This window comes from Gadus macrocephalus, chromosome 4 (assembly GCF_031168955.1).
Source record: "Gadus macrocephalus chromosome 4, ASM3116895v1".
NCBI classification, from domain to species: Eukaryota; Metazoa; Chordata; class Actinopteri; order Gadiformes; family Gadidae; genus Gadus; species Gadus macrocephalus.
In genome coordinates, this window is record NC_082385.1 from 8,344,229 (window position 1) to 8,370,769 (window position 26,541).

The 26,541-nt window shown below is 39.2% G+C and overlaps 3 protein-coding genes across 4 annotated transcripts in view; 2 read left to right on the forward strand and 1 right to left on the reverse strand.

Moving 5' to 3' along the window:
• fpgs (folylpolyglutamate synthase) overlaps positions 1-26,541 on the reverse strand; it is a 108,722-nt gene that overhangs the window by 42,837 nt on the left and 39,344 nt on the right. The gene's annotated exons all lie outside the window — the stretch shown is intronic.
• On the forward strand, positions 1,109-3,681 carry LOC132455873 (uncharacterized). Its single transcript, XM_060049924.1, has 4 exons — positions 1,109-1,718; positions 2,545-2,691; positions 2,830-2,894; positions 3,360-3,681. The coding sequence occupies exons 1-4, from the start codon at positions 1,214-1,216 to the stop codon at positions 3,480-3,482; spliced, it is 840 nt and encodes a 279-aa protein (XP_059905907.1). The 5' UTR covers positions 1,109-1,213; the 3' UTR covers positions 3,483-3,681.
• The window catches only part of LOC132455876 (uncharacterized), a 34,785-nt gene continuing 19,851 nt past the window's right edge, over positions 11,608-26,541 (forward strand). The window contains exons 1-5 of one of the 2 annotated variants that reach the window (XM_060049929.1): positions 11,608-11,655; positions 11,830-12,228; positions 23,088-23,234; positions 23,373-23,437; positions 23,903-24,861. In XM_060049929.1, coding sequence (XP_059905912.1) covers positions 11,616-11,655; positions 11,830-12,228; positions 23,088-23,234; positions 23,373-23,437; positions 23,903-24,025 — 774 coding nt within the window. In that variant the 5' untranslated portion in view covers positions 11,608-11,615 and the 3' untranslated portion in view covers positions 24,026-24,861. Of the gene's footprint in view, positions 11,656-11,829; positions 12,229-13,057; positions 13,190-13,281; positions 13,344-13,457; positions 14,482-23,087; positions 23,235-23,372; positions 23,438-23,902 lie in introns of those variants that run through there. The other variant, XM_060049931.1, reaches the window with a different exon arrangement.

Consider the following 26,541-nt stretch of genomic DNA (forward strand, 5'->3'; position numbering starts at 1 on the left):
GTTGTTTGTTATTGCATGCTTCTAAAGGCGTTGACCCAGAAACCCCAAAATGAAACTCTACCATCAATGTCAGCCAGCGGAAAGAGTTGTGGTGTCTGCACGCCGTCCAACAAGCAATGCTTCCTATAAACAGCCAGAAGCTATACCACCATCAGAAAACACACACACACACACACACACACACACACACACACACACACACACACACACACACACACACACACACACACACACACACACACACACACACACACACAAACACACACACACACACAAACACACACACACACACACACACACACACACACACACACACACACACACACACACACACACACACACACACACACACACACACACACACACACACATACGTATGAACAAAAAGTGAAGTGCATGCACACAGACTGATGAATAATTACAAAAAAAAAATTTGAGTTCACATAGGAGAGATGAAGAAGAGATACAACTAACCATGGACAAAGGGTTCCTGTGAATTTACAAATGCCTTAATTTATTTTAAGAATGTATGACACTTAGGATCCATGGTTTACTGCAATGTGTCAGCCAGTTCAGGAGCCACTTATTTATCCCAGGTTTTCACCGTGCCAAAAGTTAGGTTTGATTCCCTGTGATGCCGCCAAATGCTATTAATATATGAAAACATGGTTTGTCAGATGGTTGTGGATGAAAAAATGAATTCAATTAATACCAAAGATTTCTGTATCATTGGTTATTAAGAAAACTTAATGCTAGAAAAAATATTGTTGAATAATTACTAAACAAAAATGTTAACATGTTTTCTGCCATATTGTTATTTATATTTGTATTGTAATGTAAAATAAAAGAAGCTTTCTCTATCTTGTTTGATGCCAAATTTCTATGTGTGCACCCTTGACAATAAAAGGAAAAAAAAAAAAAAAGTTTAATCTTACATGGAAATGTAACAAAACTCACGTCGTATCACCTCGCCTGATACGCGGATAGAAATAACCGCAACATTTTCCACAAGGCCAACCAATCACAAGTCATTTTTAATCCTTCCGCCTTCAGTCAAATGGGTGTGATGAAAGTATCAAATGTCTTCACTCCTCCACAGATCATCATGATGAGCTGGACTTATGTCTTTCTTCCCGTCATCTTGGGTAAAATATTTACGTTAAAATTTCTATTTCAATAATGCATGAGTTGCATATGATGTCCTGTGTAAGGTATGATGGGTATTTGGTGTTTTAAAATCACATTTATACATCATCATATGTTGCTCCATGTTGCTGCACATTTGATCTTAATTATAATTGAAAGTATTTTTCGTTCAGGTGCTGTTGTGTCCTGTCAGGACGTACTCTCTAACCCAGCAGTGGAGCTGCCCGTGAGACCAGGACAAAACATTACTCTATACTGTGACTGTAAACTCACAACTAATGTAAATATCGTTTGGTACAGGAACTGTTCTCATGAAAACCAGCCAATACTAACTCTGAATTGGAAGGACAGAGATAATGGAATTTTTGAATATGAAGAGAATGGAACAAACTTTTTCCATTTAAATATTCTGTGGAACGCTTCGTCAGACTCATACGACTTACTGATTAAGAACATCACTGATTCTCACCTTGGTCTCTACTACTGTGGAACTGAAGAACAGAGTGGGAAAAAAGGAAACAAGACAAAATACATCGACACATATGGTAAAATAATCACAAGGATTTTGTTTGGTAAGTTGACAATTTTTTTGGTCAAATTCATTAATGAGAATTCAAATTATTATCATATATCGGGATCTTATGCAAATGTGTTCCAAGTCAAGCACTTTTTAAAGATGGGCAGGATGTGCTGATTGGAGGCATTTGTGCCGCTACCATCTCCACCATTACAATTACATTTACTATCCCTACGATCGTCCTGCACTTTTAAGATAAAGGTCAGAACAATTGTAGAGGCTAGAGAGCGTACTGATTCATTTAATGTTTAATAAATTAAAATGTTCCTCTATTATATCCAATATTTAAATTAATTCATTCATGAAAACATCATAATAAATCAGCCAGCATCCTTCAGCCAAAGCTTTCGTCCCTTTCCCACGAGGCGACTCACCCACGATTATGAGTTCACCGACGGGGAGAGGGGGGAGCGACCAGGGCTGAGGTCGGCTCTGATGGTTGTTTAGTGTACGCGGTCTAGAGACACGTAAATGTGCTGCCCCCCTTAGGGGTAGGAGGGCAAAGTCTTTTCAAACCAGTTTAGTATTATCGGGCCTGACTGCGTCGTGTAGAGGGGACTGAGACTGAAATCGGCGATAACGGTGGGAACAGACAACGGGAGGAAACAAATGACCCGATGGCGTAGACCACCACTGATTGTCAAGACCAGTCGTATGGTGTGTACTGCCAAAGTCCTTCCCATCTTTAATAGTCACCTAGTGGGCAGGAGCATTCAGGAGTTATATTCTGGACAGTGGTCGAACAAACTTAACTTCTATGAACCAAGATTGTAAAAATGTAAGAACTAGCACAGCTGAATTTGAACATTATGTGTCCTTAGATATCCCTTTAGATGCCGGTGCTGTAGACCCTGCTGCTCCAGACTGTGGATATTGCTGGGTGCTGCTGGTCATCCTGTGTCCCTCCTCTGCTCTTCTCCTCTCCCTCCTCTCATCCTTGGTCGTCTACCTCCGCTGCAGAAGGAAAGGTAGCGTATACATCTCTGTTAACTGGCCTCTTCTGCATCTTGAGAACACCTACGCTACATATTGTCTTCCGTAGAAACCGCCACTGTCTCCCTTTGCTGGTTTTGTGGCCTTATAATGACTGTTTGTGTTTCTTTAAGATGAAGACCTCCATGTTGCTCAGACATCACCCAGCAGTAGAGATGTAACATCAATCAGGAACCAGGTAACGTATAGTTCATATACTCAGGTACATTTGTGATGTAATGGTAGAGGACAGTATGGAGTACATTTACAGGTTGTGGTGGAGCGCTGTACAAAGATGTTTACTGAAGGCTGAATGAACATCAATGGACCCGATGTTCAGTGATAGTCAGGTGCTATTAGACGCAGGAAGAGAAGTGCTCTACAGGAAGTAGCTTCCTCCTGTAGAGTCACCTCATAAGGGTCTAACAAAGGAAACACTTTAGCAGTGTTCAATAGTTTGATTTGAGACGGGAAACCAACCATTATGTTGATGATGTAATACTGTGATGTGTGTTGATGATGTTATGGTTTTTCAAAGTGTACATTATGTTGATGACGTACGTTACAGTAGAGTGTACAGTATGTTGATGATGTAATGGTGTAGCAGAGAGTGAAGTAGGGTAATGATGTATCAGTGGTATTGATGGTTATATGTCTCTCTCAGGATGAAGTTGGCCTGTGTTACGCTACACTGGATATCCCTCTACGTTCTCAGAGACCTAAAAAGAAGATAGTCCAACCCTCAGAGTTCAGCACCTACTCAGCCATCAATACTAAGAGGATGTGACCATGACCAAGTCTTTAATACCAATACAGGGCTCTACTTCCTCAATATGACCTCATCTTTATGCTGTCAAGAGGAGGAAGAATATATAGTTTAGTTATGTATAGTTATATATATATTATATAATATAGCTATATCAGTCTCAAGAGAGTGCAAACATGTGATAAAATAAAGCTTGTTTTGACATATGTTTTAAATACCATATACTGCTTGCATATTGTTTGTCCATAGTATAAATCCAATAATGTGTTTTTTTGCTATGTTTATTTGCTACATTATTAGAAATTGTTTGCTGTTTATTGTTTACTATGTAGTAAGTTTGAGTGAAGGGTAATATACACAGGCGTCTGTGTGTATCAGATTATGATCTTTAACTGGCTATAGCTATTCTGCGTTGGTTTTAATGTTTGGCCCCTTAAATATCCTGTAACACCTTTTAGAACACATCATTACAACAAAAATACAGGTAACTTTTTACAATAAGGCTCCATCAATTAACCATCAATTAAAGTTAGTTATTGCAGTAATATGAATTAACTCAAAGTTATTTAACAGTCAACTAATCTTGTAATCATTTACTGACTGTGTTCATGTTTGTGCGTATATGATCACATTGCAGCCTATTTTTGGGGACGTTCGTTGACGGGCGCTTTTGCCCTAAATGTTAGTGCAAAAGCATGCGTCAATGTACGTCCCCGTAGAGACCTGGAGACAAGATTTCTGGTTTTGTTGGACTAAAGAAATAGTAGATTAGCGTTATCAAAAAGATTTCCATGAAGGAGAACTTAAATTGTAACGACAATAGTGAAAATTCCCTGCAAAAACAAGTTTACAACTAGGCCTACTATGCTAATGCAATATAATTATTTGTATAACTGCATTCACCCATGGTTATTTCTAGTTAATTAATGTTCCCTTATTGTAAAATGCTACCAGAACACTAACCGTGTTCACTACCAGATGGAGATGTACTGAGGCACAGGGACATGACATCGTCACCGTTTTGACCGCCACGATGTCAGGGCCTCTGTGTGTGTCTGAGATTCCGCACAAGCAGCAGACGAAACCTCCTCTTCTTTGTTTGTGTTCGTGTGTGGGCTTGAGAGCCACACATAAGACATGTTGGTGGGTAAGATGCAAGGCCATGCTGACTCACGATGCTTGGCATGAAACTGTTATTTGCCTGGAAGCCTTGAAAGGAACAGTTATTTCATTCATGTTTACATATCTTTAGTTTTCAATGATGAAAATAGCGTGTGGCAATATAATCCTGTCTCATTTCCCATTAATAGGCTAAGAAACCGCACATATCTTTTTTTTCAGTTCAAACAGTTTGGGTTGGTGGACACTTCTGAATGATATTTGATGATATTTCTTAACTTGTTTCATTAGGGCTGTTGTAAAACACGAGAGGTCTTCTAATTCAGAGGGTTATTTCTATTGTCTGCACACCCTAGCTTGAGTAAGTGTGATTGGCATTTTGACAACGTTTGATGTTGGTGTACATATTTTCTTCAACCTTTTTTTTCTCTAAAAACGTATTTCCTGGAGCTCTAAGCCAAGAGCACAGTGTTTGGTACTTGGTGATAACGAATCAGTTTCTAAAGACAGCGGTGTTTTTCAGCTACAGGGTGCTGTTGTGGTTTTCCTGTCTACTTCTCGTCAATTTATTGTAAGCATGTTCAGTCCATTTCCAACTCTTAAGTGCAACAAAGTGGTATAGATAGAGTGTGTTGGCATGGCAAGATTATCTTCATTTGGTCACCTTCGTTATAAACTAATTGTAGCATTTTCCATGGAGACTAAAATTACACACTGAACAAACGAATAGAACACTTGATGATAATGTTTTGAATCTCTTCGATAAAGGTCTAAAATAACCCTTGCGGTTTTCTGCCAAGTAAAACAACGACATTCTGCAAGGGCCCAACTCAGGTTAATCAGTGGAGGTTTAACTGACCTTATAAAAAAAATATATAATTGAAGTCATTTCGTAAATAAAATAAATGCTCATTCATCATTTCCGCCTGTTCTAAAATGATGCATTGTGTGTCACTTTGTGTGTGGCTAGAGCCGCCAAATTGAAGACTCTTAGGTGCACAGGTGCACAGGTGCACAGGTGCACAGGTGCACAGGTGCACAGGTGCACAGGTGCACAGGTGCACAGGTGCACAGGTGCGCGTTAACTCTTAAAGATACTTCATCATCACTCTCAGCTGTGCTTGCAGATATTTTAAATCACAAAGAAATTATTCTGCTTGGTGATTTAAATTGGGACTGGATAAAAGATGATTCAAAATGACTTAAAGGCTTTCTGTGATTCTGTTAACTTTAATTGATATAATTTTAATAAACAAACCTAACAAATGCAGGCAGATTGGTATTTTCCCAAATGACTTGAGTGATCACTGTGCTATTAGGATTATTCAATTAGTTTAAATACTTAATAAACTAGAGACAGCATTAATGTTGACCATTAATGACTAAGTTGTGGGTCCAGGAACGGGGGAGGTTTAAGGCGACTGATGATCATCTACAAAAAGGAACATGGATTCAGTAACTGCTCTGAGTCTTTGGCACTGGTATGTTGTCCATCTGCGAGACCAGTTGAGGAGCATACTGGTCATAAGCACTTCACAGTTGAAGCCTAAGAAAAACTATCAGAGCTTGTGTTGTTTTTTATTGCATGCTTCTAGAGGCGTTAGAAACCCCAAAATGAACTTTACCATCAATGTCAGCCAGCGGAAAGAGTTGTGGTGTCTGCACGCCGTCCAACCAGCAATGCTTCCTATAAACAGGCAGAAGCTATACCACCATCAGAAAACACACACACACACACACACACACACACACACACACACACACACACACACACACACACACACACACACACACACACACACACACACACACACACACACACACACACACACACACACACACACACACACACACACACACACACACACACACACACACACACACACGTATGAACAAAAAGTGAAGTGTATGCACACAGACAGATGAATATGAACAGAAAAAAAGTTCATACCCACACTCAGTTGAACCACATAGGAGAGATGCAAAAGAGATAAAACTAACAATGGACAAAGGGTTCCTGTGAATTTACAAAAGCCTTAATTTATTTTAAGAATGTATGACACTTAGGATCCATGGTTTACTGCAATGTGTCAGCCAGTTCAGGAGCCACTTATTTATCCCAGGTTTTCACTTTGCCAAAACTAGGTTTGATTCCCTCTGATCATTGGTGATTAAGAAAACTTATTGCTAGAAAAAGTATAGTTGAATAATTACCAAATAAAAATGTTTACATGTTTTCTGACATATTTTTATTTGTATTTGTATTGTAATATAAAATATATGAATAATTTATTAAAGCAAAATGTATTCCGAACAAGTTTGCTCTATTTTGCTTGATGCCAACTGAAATTGTGTGTGTACATCCATGACAATAAAAATTTAGTTTAATCTAATATGGAAATGTAATGAAACTCAGGTCATATCACCTCGCCTGATACGCAGATAGAAATAACCGCAACATTTTCCACAATGCCAACCAATCACAAGTCATTTTTAATCCTTCCGCCTTCAGTCAAATGGGTGCGATGAAAGTATCAAATGTCTTCACTCCTCCACAGATCATCATGATGAGCTGGACGTATGTCTTTCTTCCCGTTATCTTGGGTAAAATATTTATGCTACATTTCATGAGTTGTATATGATGTCCTGTGTAATGATTGTTTAGTATTCTGTGTTTTAAAATCACATTTATATATCATCATATGTTGCTCCATGTTGCTGCACATTTGATCTTAATACTAATTGAAAGTATTTTTCATTCAGGTGCTGTTGTGTCCTGTCAGGACGTACTCTCTAACCCAGTAGTGGAGCTGACCGTGAGACCAGGACAAAACGTTACTCTATACTGTGACTGTAAACTCACAATTAAGGAAAATCTTGTTTGGTACAGGAACTGTTCTCATGAAAATCAGCCAACACTATCTCTGAATTGGAAGGACAGAGATAATGGCATTTTTTATTATGGCGAGGATGGAAGAAATTTCTTCCATTTAAATATGATGTGGAATGCTTCGTCAAACTCATTCGACTTACTGATTAAGAACATCACTGATTCTCACCTTGGTCTCTACTACTGTGGAACTGAAGAACAGAGTGGGAAAAAAGGAAACAAGACACATGGTAAAATAATAACAAGGATTTTGTTTGGTAAGTTGACTTTTTTTGTGGTCAAATTCATTAATATGAATACAAATTATTATCATATGTCGGGATCTTATGCAAATGTGTTCCAAGTCAAGCACTTTTTAAAGATGGGCAGGATGTGCTGATCGGAGGCACTTGTGCCGCTACCATCTCCACCATTACAATTACATTTACAATCCCTACCATCATCCTGCACTTTTAAGATAAAGGTCAGAACAATTGTACAGGCTAGAGAGCGTACTGATTCATTTAATGTTTAATTAATTAAAATGTTCCTCTATTATATCCAATATTTAAATTCATTCATGAAAACATCAAAATAAATCAGCCAGCATCCTTCAGCAAAAGCTTTAGGCCCTTTCCCACGAGGCGACTTACCCACGATAATGAGTTCACCGACGGGGAGAGGGGGGAGCGACCAGGGCTGAGGTCGGCTCTGCTGGTTGTTTAGTGTGTGGTGTCTAGAGACACGTAAATGGGTAGGAGGGCAAAGTCTTTTTCAAACCAGTTTAGTATTATCGGGCCAGACTGCGTCGTGTAGAGGGGGCTGAGACTGAAATCGGCGATGATGGTGGGAACAGACAACGGGAGGAAACAAATGACCCGATAGCGTAGTCCACCACTGATTTTCAAGACCGGTCGTATAGTGTGTACTGCCAAAGTCCTTCCAATCTTTAATAGTCACCTAGTGGGCAGGAGCATTCAGGAGTTATATCCTGAACAGTGGTCGAACAAACTTAACTTCTATGAACCAAGATTGTAAAAATTTAAGAACTAGCACCGCTGAATTTGAACAACATTATGTGTCCTTAGATATCCCTTTAGATGCTGGTGCTGTAGACCCTGCTGCTCCAGACTGTGGACATTGCTGGGTGCTGCTGGTCATCCTGTGTCCCTCCTCTGCTCTTCTCCTCTCCCTCCTCTCATCCTTGGTCGTCTACCTCCGCTGCAGAAGGAAAGGTAGCGTATATATCTCTGTTGACTGTCATCTTCTGTGTCTTGAGAACACCTACACTACATATTGTCTTCCGTAGAAACAGCCACTGTGCTGGTTTTGTGGCCTTATGATGACTGTTTGTGTTTCTTTAAGATGAAGACCTCCATGTTGCTCAGACATCACCCAGCATTAGAGATGTAACATCAATCAGGAACCAGGTAACGTATAGTTCATATACTTAGGTACATTTGTGATGTAATGGTAGAGGACAGTATGGAGTACATTTACAGGTTGTGGTGGAGCGCTGTACAAAGATGTTTACTGAAGGCTGAATGAACATCAATGGACCCAATGTTCAGTGATAGTCAGGTGCTATTAGACGCAGGAAGAGAAGTGCTCTACAGGAAGTAGCTTCTTCCTGTAGAGTCACCTCATAAGGGTCTAACAAGGGACACACTTTAGCAGTGTTCAATAGTTTGATTTGAGACGGGAAGCCAACCATTATGTTAATGATGTAATACTATGATGCGTGTTCATGATGTAATGGTTTATCAAAGTGTACATTATGTTGATGACGTAGGTTACAGTAGAGTGTACAGTATGTTGATGATGTAATGGTGTAGCAGAGAGTGAAGTAGGGTAATGATGTATCAGTGGTATTGATGGTTATATGTCTCTCTCAGGATGAAGTTGGCCTGTGTTACGCTACACTGGATATCCCTCTACGTTCTCAGAGACCTAAAAAGAAGAGAGTCCAACCCTCAGAGTTCAGCACCTACTCAGCCATCAATACTAAGAGGATGTGACCATGACCAAGTCTTTAATACCAATACAGGGCTCTACTTCCTCAATATAACCTCATCTTTGTGCTGTCAAGAGGACGAAGAATATATAGTTTAGTTATATATAAAACTAATGGCCAGTTTTTATTTATTTATTCATATTCATGCATACATATATTATTTATGTAAAGAATAAAGCCCTCCTCTCTTTGTTCCTCTACTTCCTCTTCCTGTTTATGCTGTGTTGAAAACTCCACATCACAAATGATCTCAGAGCTTCTCCGCCCGCAGTACGAGTGGGCTTTGAGAGGCGGTTTGGTTTGGGTTCCACCCACAAAAAAAGCGTACAGCCCAACGCACACACATAGACTCCCCAACAACAACACAAAAACACAGTCGCAGACACAAACACACATGTTTGTATGTATTGAAATTGCCTGTGGATAAAATGTATTTGAAATTGCATTTTTGATCAAATGTATGAATGAATAAATAAAGTCCAAATAATGTGGCATAATAATGTGTTTCATATTTTTGTTTGACTCAGCAAAAGAAAAGTGTGATGCAGGATGTTGACGTGTTTTCAGGTTATATTTTGCCTATTAAATCCATCAATCCATGCGGCACATTCGTTAAATTGATAATTGCTGTGAGGAGGTTGACTCTTTTTTATAACGTCTATAGACTCTGTTTACATTTACCAGAGCCTCAACCCCTTGCTGGAACACAATATTCATAACAGCGCCAATTTCATAAGCCAGACTCTAAAATCCTGTTCAGCGCTAGATGGAGTTGTAGGGCCGACCCCACAAAAGCTCCTAATGACAATTAAAGGACAAGAAGAGATACTTTGGGCAAAATAGCATCTGAACATCACAACGTAATAAACTAGAGACAGCATTAATGTTGACCATTAATGAATAAGTTGCGGGTCCAGGAACCTGGTAGGTTTAAGGCGACTGATGATCATCTACAAAAAAGGGACATGGATTTAGCAACTGCTCGGAGTCTTTGGCACTGGTATGTTGTCACTCTGTGAGACCAGTTGAGGAGCATACTGGTCATAAGTCGTAATTGAAGAGCACTTAACAGTAGCAGCATATGACTATCAGAGCTTCTGTTGTTTGTTATTGCATGCTTCTAAAGGCGTTTACCCAGAAACCCCAAAATTAAACTCTACCATCAATGTCAGCCAGCGGAAAGAGTTGTGGTGTCTGCACGCCGTCCAACCAGCAATGCTTCCTATAAACAGGCTGGAGCTATACCACCATCAGAAAACACACACACACACACACACACACACACACACACACACACACACACACACACACACACACACACACACACACACACACACACACACACACACACACACACACACACACACACACACACACACACACACACACACACACACACACACACACACACACACACACACACACGTATGAACAAAAAGTGAAGTGCATGCACACAGACGAATAAGAACAGAAAAAATATTGAGTTCTTACCCAAACTCAGTTGAACCACATAGAAGAAGAGATACAACTAACCATGGACAAAGGGTTCCTGTGAATTTACAAATGCCTTAATTTATTTTAAGAATGTATGACACTTAGGATCCATGGTTTACTGCAATGTGTCAGCCAGTTCAGGAGCCACTTATTTATCCCAGGTTTTCACCTTGCCAAAAGTTAGGTTTGATTCCCTATGATGCCGCCAAATGCTATTAATACATGAAAACATGGTTTGTCAGATGGTTGGGGATGAAAAAATGAATTCAATTAATACTAAAACAAGATTTCTGTATCATTGGTTATTAAGAAAACTTAATGCTAGAAAAAATATTGTTGAATAATTACCAAACAAAAATGGTAACATGTTTTCTGCCATATTTTTATTTATATTTGTATTGTAATGTAAAATAAAAGAAGCTTTCTCTCTCTTGTTTGATGCCAACTGAAATTTCTGTGTGTGCAAAAAAAAAGAAGTTTAATCTAATATGGAAATGTAACGACACTCAGGTCGTATCACCTCGCCTGATACGCATATAGAAATAACCGCAACATTTTCCACAAGGCCAACCAATCACAAGTCAGTTTTAATCCTTCCGCCTTCAGTCAAATTGGTGTGATGAAAGTATCAAATGTCTTCACTCCTCCACAGATCATCATGATGAGCTGGACGTATGTCTTTCTTTCCGTCATCTTGGGTAAAATATTTACGTTAAAATTTCTATTTCAATAATGCATGAGTTGTATATGATGTCCTGTGTAATGATTGTTAGGTACTTAGTCTTTTTAAATCACATTTATATATCATCATATGTTCCTCCATGTTGCTGCACATTTGATCTTAATACTAATTGAAAGTATTTTTCGTTCAGGTGCTGTTGTGTCCTGTCAGGACGTACTCTCTAACCCAGTAGTGGAGCTGACCGTGAGACCAGGACAAAACGTTACTCTATACTGTGACTGTAAACTCACAACTAATGTAAATATTGTTTGGTACAGGAACTGTTCTCATGAAAATCAGCCAACACTATCTCTGAATTGGAAGGACAGATATCAAGGCATTTTTTATTATGGCGAGGATGGAGAAAATTTCTTCCATTTAAATATGATGTGGAACGATTCGTCAAACTCATACGACTTACTGATTAAGAACATTACTGATTCTCACCTTGGTCTCTTCTACTGTGGAACTGAAGAACTGAACGGGGAAAAAGGAAACAAGAAAGAATATATCTACACATATGGTAAAATAATCACAAGGATTTTGTTTGGTAAGTTGACTATTTTTGTTGTCAAATTCATTAATATGAATTCAATATATTATCATATGTCGGGATCTTATGCAAATGTGTTCCAAGTCAAGCACTTTTTAAAGATGGGCAGGATGTGCTTATTGGAGGCACTAGTGCCGCTACCATCTCCACCATTACAATTACATTTACAATCCCTACGATCGTCCTGCACTTTTAAGATAAAGGTCAGAACAATTGTAGAGGCTAGAGAGTGTATTGATTCATTATTGTATTGTTTAATTAATTAAAATGTTCCTCTATTATATCCAATATTAAAATGTATTAATTCATGAAAACATCAAAATAAAGAAGCCAGCATTCCTCAACCAAAGCTTTCGGCCCTTTCCCACGAGGCGACTTACACACGATAATGAGTTCACCGACGGGGAGAGGGGGGAGCGACCAGGGCTGAGGTCGGCTCTGATGGTTGTTTAGTGTGCGGGCTCTAGAGACACCTAAATGTACTGCCCCCCTTAGGGGTAGGAGGGCAAAGTCTTTTCAAACCAGTTTAGTATTATCGGGCCAGACTGTGTCGTGTAGAGGGGACCGAGACTGAAATCGGTGATGACGGTGGGAACAGACAACGGGAGGAAACAAATGACCCGATAGCGTAGACCACCACTGATTGTCAAGACCGGTCGTATAGTGTGTACTGCCAAAGTCCTTCCCATCTTTAATAGTCACCTAGTGGGCAGGAGCATTCAGGAGTTATATCCTGAACAATGGTCGAACAAACTTAACTTCTATGAGCCAAGATTGTAAAAAGGTAAGAGCACCGCTGAATTTGAACAACATTATGTGTCCTTAGATATCCCATTAGATGCCGGTGCTGGAGACCCTGCTGCTCCAGGCTGTGGGCAGTGCTGGATGCTGCTGGTCATCCTGTGTCCCTCCTCTGCTCTCCTCTCTTTGTTCCTCTACTTCCTCTGCAGTCACATGGGTAGAACATCATGTGCTTTTATCCACTGGAGGTCTTTCTGCACTTCATTTGATTGCGTTGTCTCTTTTATTCTAACTCAATTTCTGTTTCAGTTCGTGCCGGAAGACATCCTGGCATCTCTCAGGAAACCAGACCTTTAACACTGCAAGATGAGGTATATGATAGTACACCACTTACATTAAATGATGTTAACACCCTGTTCTATTAAGAAGTGTTCTCAGTCGTTGTACTGTCCTAATGTCACGTTGTGTCTGTCTCTCACACGCAGGATGAAAACTACAGCCGTGTGTTTTATGCTGTGTTGGAAACTCCACAGCACAAAGGATCTCACAGCTTCTTAGCCCGCAGTACGAGTGGGCTTTGAGAGGCGTATTGGTTATGCACTGGAAAAAGCCTTCTGTTGAACCAATTAAAAAAAACAAGGGTAATGGTTCACATCTATATTACATAACTTGAGCCAATGACAAATATATAGCTTGCCTCAAACAATATTTCCTATGTTCATAAAAACAAAATAATACAACTTGGCACCAAGTATAATTCTATTCTTTGAATGAAGTTAATACATTTAAATCGTATGTTAAATCCTAAACAAGAAAATATTGATTCACTCCAACAATTGTTTCTCATTTAAGAAATATCTATCAGAAATAAGTTGTTTTATCCAATCAAAAAGATTACAATTTAATCAAACAATTGTTTCTCATTTAAACATGAACATTTTTAAACATAACATATTTTTGTATACATCATCATCAACTCGCCGCTTCATGGCCTTGGGGCGCTTCTGTCTGGATTCGAAATCACATCGCGACATCAGTCAGGGTTAGGTGCTTTGTCAAAGACACCTCGATACTCTGTTTGGTGAAGCCGGGGATCGAACCAACAACCTTCCTCCCTCCAGACACAGACAGACTGTCCTAGCTCACAGAACCAGTGAGTCATCGTCACTCTGGTCAAGGCCAGTGCTTTCACCTCAAAAAGTCGCCAAGAGTCACCAATAGCAGCTGAAAAAGAAGCTAGATTTGTCGCTGTTTTGAAAAAAAGTCGCCAAAGGGGTCTGAAAAGTAGCTAAATATAGCGACAAAATCGCTAAGTTGGCAACACTGCGGTTTGGTCCAGTAGTCGTAAGCGTCTTTGTATTTAATGCGCATGCGCAGGCTTGTACGTAACCTTGAAATTGTACATTTGTCTGAATAAATATTTCTAAATTGAGCTCCTAATCAAATATAACAGTGTTTTAGTAAGAAAACAAAAAAAAAATATTTGGATTGAATGACAAAATTATTAATCAGTTGAATACACAACCTTAAAATTTTACATTTGTCAAAATTGATATTTCTTAATTGAGCTCCCAATTAAAAATATCTATATTTCACAGTATTTTGAAATAAAAAAAAGTTATTTTAAAAATAAAACAAAAAATGTTTATTTGAATTGAATTACAAAATAATAATCAGATGAAGTACGGCTTAAAACCCTTTTTCCAGTGTGGTTCCTCCCACCACAACACATACAGCCCACTCTCACACTCACGTCACACCCGCATAAAAACAGAAAGTCACACAAACAAACACACACGCATGCACGCACACACATCTTTGTATATATTGAAATGACCTTGTGGTTCTTATCATTTTGATACCTTATTGAGTGAACAGTATTATTGCAATCAATGCACAGCATGTATTTGTATTTCATTGTATACCTAGAGTAACCAGTCTTGTACTTTTATTTGTGAAATAATTGAAGTCCAAAGGGTATTAATTTTCAGTTTTTTTTAAAGCTCTCCTTCTTAATAAGAGTCAGTAAAAATAATGGGTTGTTCTTTGAGAGGTACATTACAGATTCGGAATATATATGAATACTGTATGTTCATAAATGAGTGAATAAAACCCTAAGAAGGAAAACATACCCGTTTGACAATTTATTAAAACTTCTCAATCAAGATCATGTTGCTCTGACTACAACATGAGACCAGAGGTTTGCGTTGATCAGCTACAGGATGCTATCGTGGTTTTCCTGTTCGATTATCCTCAGTTTATTGTTAGCGTGTTCAATCCTTTTTTCATTGAGGTGTGGGCTGGCCGACAACAACCATTGGGTGGTTGGTCGGAGCTCCGCCTTCCTCACATCCTCTTAGTATTGATGTCTGAGTAGGTGCAGAGTTCTGAGGGTTGGACTCGCAAAATTTTAGGTAGAGGGATATCCAGTGTCGTGGAACACAGGCCATCTTCATCCTGAAAGAGGCAGTTTGACATTACTCCGTCTGCCTCGGTTCCACAATAAAGAAACACAACGATTCTATTTCAACAACGTCAAGCGATGATGATGTGTATGTTTGCAATTGATTTATTGTTTTCTGTGCTCTAAACTATCTCCATCTTTGAAATGCAACTCCAAGATGAACACGTGTTCTGGCAGGGCTCTGGTCAGTGAGCTTTTTTGAAAATAGATCAAGGCTTTCTGGGTCGGGCAGAATCTAAGACAGTTGATATTAGTTGTTGTTTAGCTTGTTCCCATGGTTGCACCTCAGCTGCCGATGGTCCTGGGACCCGGGCCGGATGGAGGCGCTCAAAGTCCCTGATAAGGGCTGGACCGTGTTATCGTCCGGACCGAAATGCTCGTCATGGAGAACATGGTAACAGAGTGTGATTAACTCTAACGTGCCTCGGGTTGCGAGTGGTGCTTGTGTTTGTGGGTTTGTCTTGTTTTCCTGTTTCTTCCCCACAGGCATCTTTGGTTCCTGATTGGACCCAGGAAGTGTTGAAGCCACAATCCAGGAAGGTTATTCCTCTCTTTCGCTACATGGGCTTAATACACAGGCTGGTAGTCGGACTGGACACAGGGATGGCATGAGAGCCAGAACATTAGAATACGATCACCAGAATAACTCAATAAGGCTACGGGTCAAGCACGAATACTTACTCGTTATTTCTATATTACGAAAAAATATGGATTTCTATCAAAAGAAAATGGTGGGTGTCTTTTCAGTCTGCCTACTTCAAGATGGACGAACAACCACACCCAAAGGCCAGAGGTGTCATAACACTAACTCTCTCTGCGGATAGCCTGAAGCCACAAATCTCTTCCTCTTCTGTGCTTCGCTCTTTGGGAAAGTAAGGAAAATCAATCTTCTTCTTTTTCTTCTTTTTTACATGATTTGAGGCACAATCCTTAAGGCATGGTGCCACTAGATTTCACAAAATACCACTTTCCAAGTTTGGGCACTTTTTTGACCAAGAAGGGGCGATGATGTTCTGACAATGTTGTTCTGATGTTCTGACGTTCTTACAAACCCCACACAGCATCAGGCCCTGAGTGTGTCTGTGAGGCTGTTGTAAAACTGCATCTTACCACTAGAGGTCAGGATGTTTTCTGGATAGACTGATCGATCCAGCATACATTTGGTGGACACTCGCACTAAGTCATAGGGCAGGGCAGGTAGAATCCAGTTGAAATGACCATTCACAGACACACCTGGTGGTAAAGTAGGGGCCCTTTGAAGCAAAAGAAAGATTTTATCTGTCACAGCAAACTAAGACTTATGTTTTGTTTTTAACTGATATGAATGATGACACTCCTACTAATAATAATACCAACACTAATGATAATAACACCCCAGAATTCAATCAAATCAAAAATCTCAAATAGGACAAGACTTGCCTTTCTCTGTTTCCACAAACATTCTATATGGTAACCACAACTATCGCAGCCTCTCATGCATATCACAAACTAGCAGTCAAATGTCCCATCTCTTTACATTGAAATGTTCTGCTGCAGAAGCTGGTTGGTCAAGGTCCGTTCGATGCATAATGGCAAACAGAAGAAAAGGGGTCTTGGATGGTTATCTGAATATCACACAGGAAGAACAGAGAGTTGTTTGTTTGGCTTCTTCTGCAGGGTTTACCCAGAAATCCCAAAATCAAACTACTACCAACAACAGCCAGTGGAAACATTTGTGGTTTCTGCACACAGTCCAACATTTGTATGCACATGACATTAACATGAACAAGAAAAGACAAAATGTAATGTTGATGCACACACTCAATTGAACAGTATGGGTGAATACATTTTCACACTAAGGATCAAGCATTTACGGCAATGTTTCAGCCTGTAGTTAGTGAGCCACCACATTGTTAATTCCAGTTTCCCACCTTGCCAAAACTGACTTAGTTTCAGGGTTTGATTCCCTCTTTGGCCTCCAACTCTAAGAATATATTTTTGTGCATATTTCAATTCAAATTAATGTTGTGTTTAATCTAATATTAGATTGAACATAAAATCGTCTCAGCCCAGGAAATCGTGTTCTGACAATCAAACCTCTCCTGGTACGCTGAGAGAAATAACCACAACATTTTCCGCAATGTCAGCCAATCACAAGTTCTTTTTCATCTTCACGCCTTCAGTCTAATGGGCGTCAGAAAGGTATCAAATGTCTTTACTCCTCAACGGATCATCACCATGAAATGGATGCATATATTTCTACGCGTTATCTTGGGTAAAGTAATATTTTTATTATTTCTATTTTAAAAATACATGAGTTGTATACGCTGTAGCGTAGGCTACAACATATTTGTTGTTGAACAACAAACTGTGTAATTTGTATGTGGGGTTTTAACATATAAGAGCTTCATATGTTGTCATGTATCATGTTCCTGTGTGTTTCTTCATATTCTGAATATATTTTTCATTCCGGTGCTTTTGTGTCCTGTCAGGACGTACTCTCTAACCCAGTATTGGAGCTGATTGTGAGACCAGGAGAAAACGTTACTCTATACTGTGACTGTAATTCCTCAACTGGTGTTTATATCATTTGGTTCAGAAATTGTTCTCATGAAAATCAGCCAACATTTGTATTGGAAACCGTTGAAGCCAATCCAAAAAAGGAAATTCATTACTCATATGAAAGAAAATATTTACATTATAATTTTAATTGGAACATATCTACGAGCTCGTATGATTTACTGATTAACAGCATCAGTGAAACTCACCTGGGACTATACTACTGCGGAACTCGAAAAAAACTTACTCTGGATAAAGGATTAATCAAATTTGTCTACACATATGGAAATTCAACCACAAGGATTTTACTTGGTAAGTATGACATTAGTGGTATTTGGATGTTTTTGTTTTTGATGATGGAGAGAACCTATCGATTCATTAAATATGCCTCATTGATTGATTGATTAATTGACTGTTCTATTACATTCTAAATGTACGTTTAGTTATCTGTGATGACAATACAGCAGTAGATTGTAAGAAGGTAAAAACCCAGTGTTTTTATTTCATTTAGTCTCCGAAAATATATATTTATATATATATATATTTGATGCCTTTCCTGCAGGTGTTGGGGACTCTGCTGCTCCAGACTGTAGACAGTGCTGGATGCTGCTGGTCGTCCTGTGTCCCTCCTCTGCTCTTCTTCTCTCCCTCCTCTCATCCTTGGTCGTCTACCTCCGCTGCAGAAGGAAAGGTAGCGTATATATCTCTGTTAACTGGCCTCTTCTGCATCTTGAGAACACCTACGCTACATATTGTCTTCCGTAGAAGCAGCAACTGTCTCCCTTTGCTGGTTTTGTGGCCTTATAATGACTGTTTGTGTTTCTTTAAGATGAAGACCTCCATGTTGCTCAGCCAACACCCAGCAGTAGAGATGTAACATCAATCAGGAACCAGGTAACGTATAGTTCATATACTCAGGTACATTTGTTATGTAATGGTAGAGGACAGTATGGAGTACATTTACAGGTTATGGTTGAGCGCTGTACAAAGATGTTTACTGAAGGCTGAATGAACATCAATGGACCCAATGTTCAGTGATAGTCAGGTGCTATTAGACGCAGGAAGAGAAGTGCTCTACAGGAAGTAGCTTCTTCCTGTAGAGTCGCCTCATAAGGGTCTAACAAGGGACACACTTTAGCAGTGTTCAATAGTTTGATTTGAGAAGGGAAACCAACTATTATGTTGATGATGTAATACTATGATGTGTGTTGATGATGTAATGGTTTATCAAAGTGTACATTATGTTGATGACGTAAGTTACAGTAGAGTGTACAGTATATTGATGATGTAATGGTGTAGCAGAGAGTGAAGTAGGGTAATGATGTATCAGTGGTATTGATGGTTACATGTCTCTCTCAGGATGAAGTTGGCCTGTGTTACGCTACACTGGATATCCCTCTACGTTCTCAGAGACCTAAAAAGAAGAGAGTCCAACCCTCAGAGTTCAGCACCTACTCAGCCATCAATACTAAGAGGATGTGACCATGACCAAGTCTTTAATACCAATACAGGGCTCGACTTCCTCAATATGACCTCATCTTTGTGCTGTCAAGAGGACGAAGAATATATAGTTTAGTTATATATAAAACGAATGGCCAGTTTTTATTTATTTATTCATATTCATGCATACATATATTATTTATATAAAGAATAAAGCCCTCCTCTCTTTGTTCCTCTACTTCCTCTTCCTGTTTATGCTGTGTTGAAAACTCCACATCACAAATAATCTCAGAGCTTCTCCGCCCGCAGTACGAGTGGGCTTTGAGAGGCGGTTTGGTTTGGGTTCCTCCCACAAAAAAAGCATACAGCCCAACGCACACACATAGACTCCCCAACAACAACACAAAAACACACAGTCGCAGACACAAACACACATGTTTGTATGTATTGAAATTGCCTGTGGATAAAATGTATTTGAAATTGCATTTTTGATCAAATGTATGAATGAATAAATAAAGTCCAAATAATGTGGCATAATAATGTGTTTCAGATTTTTGTTTGACTCAGCAAAAGAAAAGTGTGATGCAGGATGTTGACGTGTTTTCAGGTTATATTTTGCCTATTAAATCCATCAATCCATGCGGCACATTCGTTAAATTGATAATTGCTGTGAGGAGGTTGACTCTTTTTTATAACGTCTATAGACTCTGCTTACATTTACCAGCGCCTCAACCCCTTGCTGGAACACAATATTCATAACAGCGCCAATTTCATAAGCCAGACTCTAAAATCCTGTTCAGTGCTAGATGGAGTTGTAGGGCCGACTCCACAAAAGCTCCTAATGACAATTACAGGGCAATAAGAGATACTTTGGGCAAAATAGCATCTGAACAACAAAACGTAATAAACTAGAGACAGCATTAATGTTGACCATTAATGAATAAGTTGTGGGTCCCGGAACCTGGTAGGTTTATGGCGACTGATGATCATCTACAAAAATGGGACATGGATTTAGCAACTGCTCGGAGTCTTTGGCATTGGTGTTTTGTCACTCTGTGAGACCAGTTGAGGAGCATACTGGTCATAAGTCGTAATTGAAGAGCACTTAACAGTAGCAGCATAAGACTATCAGAGCTTCTGTTGTTTGTTATTGCATGCTTCTAAAGGCGTTGACCCAGAAACCCCAAAATGAAACTCTACCATCAATGTCAGCCAGCGGAAAGAGTTGTGGTGTCTGCACGCCGTCCAACCAGCAATGCTTCCTATAAACAGGCAGAAGCTATACCACCATCAGAAAACACACACACACACACACACACACACACACACACACACACACACACACACACACACACACACACACACACACACACACACACACACACACACACACACACACACAAACACACACACACACACACACACACACACACACACACACACACACACACACACACACACACACACACACACACACACACACACACACACACACACACATACGTATGAACAAAAAGTGAAGTGCATGCACACAGACTGATGAATAATTACAAAAAAAAAAATTGAGTTCACATAGGAGAGATGAAGAAGAGATACAACTAACCATGGACAAAGGGTTCCTGTGAATTTACAAATGCCTTAATTTATTTTAAGAATGTATGACACTTAGGATCCATGGTTTACTGCAATGTGTCATCCAGTTCAGGAGCCACTTATTTATCCCAGGTTTTCACCGTGCCAAAAGTTAGGTTTGATTCCCTATGATGCCGCCAAATGCTATTAATATATGAAAACATGGTTTGTCAGATGGTTGTGGATGAAAAAATGAATTCAATTAATACCAAAGATTTCAGTATCATTGGTTATTAAGAAAACTTAATGCTAGAAAAAATATTGTTGAATAATTACTAAACAAAAATGTTAACATGTTTTCTGCCATATTGTTATTTATATTTGTATTGTAATGTAAAATAAAAGAAGCTTTCTCTATCTTGTTTGATGCCAAATTTCTATGTGTGCACCCTTGACAATAAAAGGAAAAAAAAAAAAAAAGTTTAATCTTACATGGAAATGTAACAAAACTCACGTCGTATCACCTCGCCTGATACGCGGATAGAAATAACCGCAACATTTTCCACAAGGCCAACCAATCACAAGTCATTTTTAATCCTTCCGCCTTCAGTCAAATGGGTGTGATGAAAGTATCAAATGTCTTCACTCCTCCACAGATCATCATGATGAGCTGGACTTATGTCTTTCTTCCCGTCATCTTGGGTAAAATATTTACGTTAAAATTTCTATTTCAATAATGCATGAGTTGCATATGATGTCCTGTGTAAGGTATGATGGGTATTTGGTGTTTTAAAATCACATTTATACATCATCATATGTTGCTCCATGTTGCTGCACATTTGATCTTAATTATAATTGAAAGTATTTTTCGTTCAGGTGCTGTTGTGTCCTGTCAGGACGTACTCTCTAACCCAGCAGTGGAGCTGCCCGTGAGACCAGGACAAAACGTTACTCTATACTGTGACTGTAAACTCACAACTAATGTAAATATCGTTTGGTACAGGAACTGTTCTCATGAAAACCAGCCAATACTATCTCTGAATTGGAAGGACAGAGATAATGGAATTTTTGAATATGAAGAGAATGTAACAAACTTTTTCCATTTAAATATTCTGTGGAACGCTTCTTCAAACTCATACGACTTACTGATTAAGAACATCACTGATTCTCACCTTGGTCTCTACTACTGTGGAACTGAAGAACAGAGTGGGAAAAAAGGAAACAAGACAAAATACATCGACACATATGGTAAAATAATCACAAGGATTTTGTTTGGTAAGTTGACAATTTTTTTGGTCAAATTCATTAATGAGAATTCAAATTATTATCATATATCGGGATCTTATGCAAATGTGTTCCAAGTCAAGCACTTTTTAAAGATGGGCAGGATGTGCTGATTGGAGGCATTTGTGCCGCTACCATCTCCACCATTACAATTACATTTACAATCCCTACGATCGTCCTGCACTTTTAAGATAAAGGTCAGAACAATTGTAGAGGCTAGAGAGCGTACTGATTCATTTAATGTTTAATAAATTAAAATGTTCCTCTATTATATCCAATATTTAAATTAATTCATTCATGAAAACATCATAATAAATCAGCCAGCATCCTTCAGCCAAAGCTTTCGTCCCTTTCCCTCGAGGCGACTTACCCACGATTATGAGTTCACCGACGGGGAGAGGGGGGAGCGACCAGGGCTGAGGTCGGCTCTGATGGTTGTTTAGTGTACGCTGTCTAGAGACACGTAAATGTGCTGCCCCCCTTAGGGGTAGGAGGGCAAAGTCTTTTCAAACCAGTTTAGTATTATCGGGCCTGACTGCGTCGTGTAGAGGGGACTGAGACTGAAATCGGCGATAACGGTGGGAACAGACAACGGGAGGAAACAAATGACCCGATAGCGTAGACCACCATTGATTGTCAAGACCAGTCGTATGGTGTGTACTGCCAAAGTCCTTCCCATCTTTAATAGTCACCTAGTGGGCAGGAGCATTCAGGAGTTATATTCTGGACAGTGGTCGAACAAACTTAACTTCTATGAACCAAGATTGTAAAAATGTAAGAACTAGCACAGCTGAATTTGAACATTATGTGTCCTTAGATATCCCTTTAGATGCCGGTGCTGAAGACCCTGCTGCTCCAGACTGTGGACATTGCTGGGTGCTGCTGGTCATCCTGTGTCCCTCCTCTGCTCTTCTCCTCTCCCTCCTCTCATCCTTGGTCGTCTACCTCCGCTGCAGAAGGAAAGGTAGCGTATACATCTCTGTTAACTGGCCTCTTCTGCATCTTGAGAACACCTACGCTACATATTGTCTTCCGTAGAAACAGCCACTGTCTCCCTTTGCTGGTTTTGTGGCCTTATAATGACTGTTTGTGTTTCTTTAAGATGAAGACCTCCATGTTGCTCAGACATCACCCAGCAGTAGAGATGTAACATCAATCAGGAACCAGGTAACGTATAGTTCATATACTCAGGTACATTTGTGATGTAATGGTAGAGGACAGTATGGAGTAGATTTACAGGTTGTGGTGGAGCGCTGTACAAAGATGTTTACTGAAGGCTGAATGAACATCAATGGACCCAATGTTCAGTGATAGTCAGGTGCTATTAGACGCAGGAAGAGAAGTGCTCTACAGGAAGTAGCTTCCTCCTGTAGAGTCACCTCATAAGGGTCTAACAAAGGAAACACTTTAGCAGTGTTCAATAGTTTGATTTGAGACGGGAAACCAACCATTATGTTGATGATGTAATACTGTGATGTGTGTTGATGATGTTATGGTTTTTCAAAGTGTACATTATGTTGATGACGTAGGTTACAGTAGAGTGTACAGTATGTTGATGATGTAATGGTGTAGCAGAGAGTGAAGTAGGGTAATGATGTATCAGTGGTATTGATGGTTATATGTCTCTCTCAGGATGAAGTTGGCCTGTGTTACGCTACACTGGATATCCCTCTACGTTCTCAGAGACCTAAAAAGAAGATAGTCCAACCCTCAGAGTTCAGCACCTACTCATCCGTCAATACTAAGAGGATGTGACCATGACCAAGTCTTTAATACCAATACAGGGCTCTACTTCCTCAATATGACCTCATCTTTATGCTGTCAAGAGGAGGAAGAATATATAGTTTAGTTATGTATAGTTATATATATATTATATAATATAGCTACATCAGTCTCAAGAGAGTGCAAACATGTGATAAAATAAAGCTTGTTTTGACATATGTTTTAAATACCATATACTGCTTGCATATTGTTTGTCCATAGTATAAATCCAATAATGTGTTTTTTTGCTATGTTTATTTGCTACATTATTAGAAATTGTTTGCTGTTTATTGTTTACTATGTAGTAAGTTTGAGTGAAGGGTAATATACACAGGCGTCTGTGTGTATCAGATTATGATCTTTAACTGGCTATAGCTATTCTGCGTAGGTTTTAATGTTTGGCCCCTTAAATATCCTGTAACACCTTTAAGAACACATCATTACAACAAAAATACAGGTAACATTTTACAATAAGGCTCCATCAATTAACCATCAATTAAAGTGAGTTATTGCAGTAATATGAATTAACTCAAAGTTATTTAACAGTCAACTAATCTTGTAATCATTTACTCACTGTGTTCATGTTTGTGCGTATATGATCACATTGCAGCCTATTTTTGGGGACGTTCGTTGACGGGCGCTTTTGCCCTAAATTTTAGTGCAAAAACGTGTGTCAATGTACGTCCCCGTAGAGACCTGGAGACAAGATTTCTGGTTTTGTTGGACTAAAGAAATAGTAGATTAGCGTTATCTAAAAGATTTCCATGAAGGAGAACTTAAATTGTAACGACAATAGTGAAAATTCCCTGCAAAAACAAGTTTACAACTAGGCCTACTATGCTAATGCAATATAATTATTTGTATAGGGTTAGGGTTAGGGTTAGGGTTAATTAATGTTCCCTTATTGTAAAATGCTACCAGAACACTACCCGTGTTCACTACCAGATGGAGATGTACTGAGGCACAGGGACATGACATTGTCGCCGTTTTGACCGCCACGATGTCAGGGCCTCTGTGTGTGTCTGAGATTCCTCACAAGCAGCAGACGAAACCTCCTCTTCTTTGTTTGTGTTCGTGTGTGGGCTGGAGAGCCACACATAAGACATGTTGGTGGGTAAGATGCAAGGCCATGCTGACTCACGATGCTTGGTATGAAACTGTTATTTGCCTGGATGCCTTGAAGGGAACAGTTATTTCATTCATGTTGACATATCTTTAGTTTTCAATGATGAAAATAGCGTGTGGCAATATAATCCTGTCTCATTTCCCATTAATAGGTTAAGAAAACCGCCCATATCATTTTTTTCAGTTCAAACAGTTTGGGTTGGTGGACATTTCTGAATGATATTTGATGATATTTCTTAACTTGTTTCATTAGGGCTGTTGTAAAACACGAGAGGTCTTCTTATTCAGAGGGTTATTTCTATTGTCTGCACACCCTAGCTTGAGTAAGTGTGATGGGCATTTTGACCACGTTTGATGTTGGTGTGCATATTTTCTTCATCCTTTTTTTTTCTCTAAGAACGTATTTCCTGGAGCTCTAAGCCAAGGGCACGGTGTTTGGTACTTGGTGATAACGAATCAGTTTCTAAAGACAGCGTTGTTTTTCAGCTACAGGGTGCTGTTGTGGTTTTCCTGTCTACTTCTCGTAAATTTATTGTAAGCTTGTTCAGTCCATTTCCAACTCATAGGTGCAACAAAGTGGTATAGATAGAGTGTGTTGGCATGGCAAGATTATCTTCATTTGGTCACCTTCGTTATAAACTAATTGTAGCATTTTCCATGGAGACTAAAATTACACACTGAACAAACGAATAGAACACTTGATGATAATGTTTTGAATCTCTTTGATAAAGGTCTAAAATAACCCTTGCGGTTTTCTGCCAAGTAAAACAACGACATTCTGCAAGGGCCCAACTCAGGTTAATCAGTGGAGGTTTAACTGACCTTATGCAAACAAAATATAATTGAAGTCATTTCGTAAATAAAATAAATGCTCATTCATCATTTCCCCCTGCTCTAAAATGATGCATTGTGTGTCACTTCGTGTGTGGCTAGAGCCAAATTGAAGACTCTTAGTAATATTAGTAATTTATACCCCTGTATATAGATTGTTTTTTAATCTTCTGATCACAATGGCTGAGTCAAGTTGGACTCTGGGGCTTGGTGAGGCTGCACAACAGGTGTGCATTGAGTCATCAGTGTGCACAGGTGCACAGGTGCACAGGTGCACAGGTGCACAGGTGCACAGGTGCACAGGTGCACAGGTGCACAGGTGCACAGGTGCGCGTTAACTCTTAAAGATACTTAATCATCACTCTCAGCTGTGCTTGCAGATATTTTAAATCACAAAGAAATTATTCTGCTTGGTGATTTAAATTGGGACTGGATAAAAGATGATTCAAATGACTTAAAGGCTTTCTGTGATTCTGTTAACTTGAATTGATATAATTGTAATAAACAAACCTAACAAATGCAGGCAGATTGGTATTTTCCCAAATGACTTGAGT

Bases quoted from the DNA above. Each gene is read 5' to 3' on its own strand.
- LOC132455873 (XM_060049924.1), top strand. From the start codon at position 1,214: ATGATGGGTATTTGGTGTTTTAAAATCACATTTATACATCATCATATG. The intron at 1,719-2,544 runs GTAAGTTGACAA...ATGTGTCCTTAG, and splicing joins AATCACAAGGATTTTGTTTG to ATATCCCTTTAGATGCCGGT. The intron at 2,692-2,829 runs GTAGCGTATACA...TGTTTCTTTAAG, and splicing joins CCTCCGCTGCAGAAGGAAAG to ATGAAGACCTCCATGTTGCT.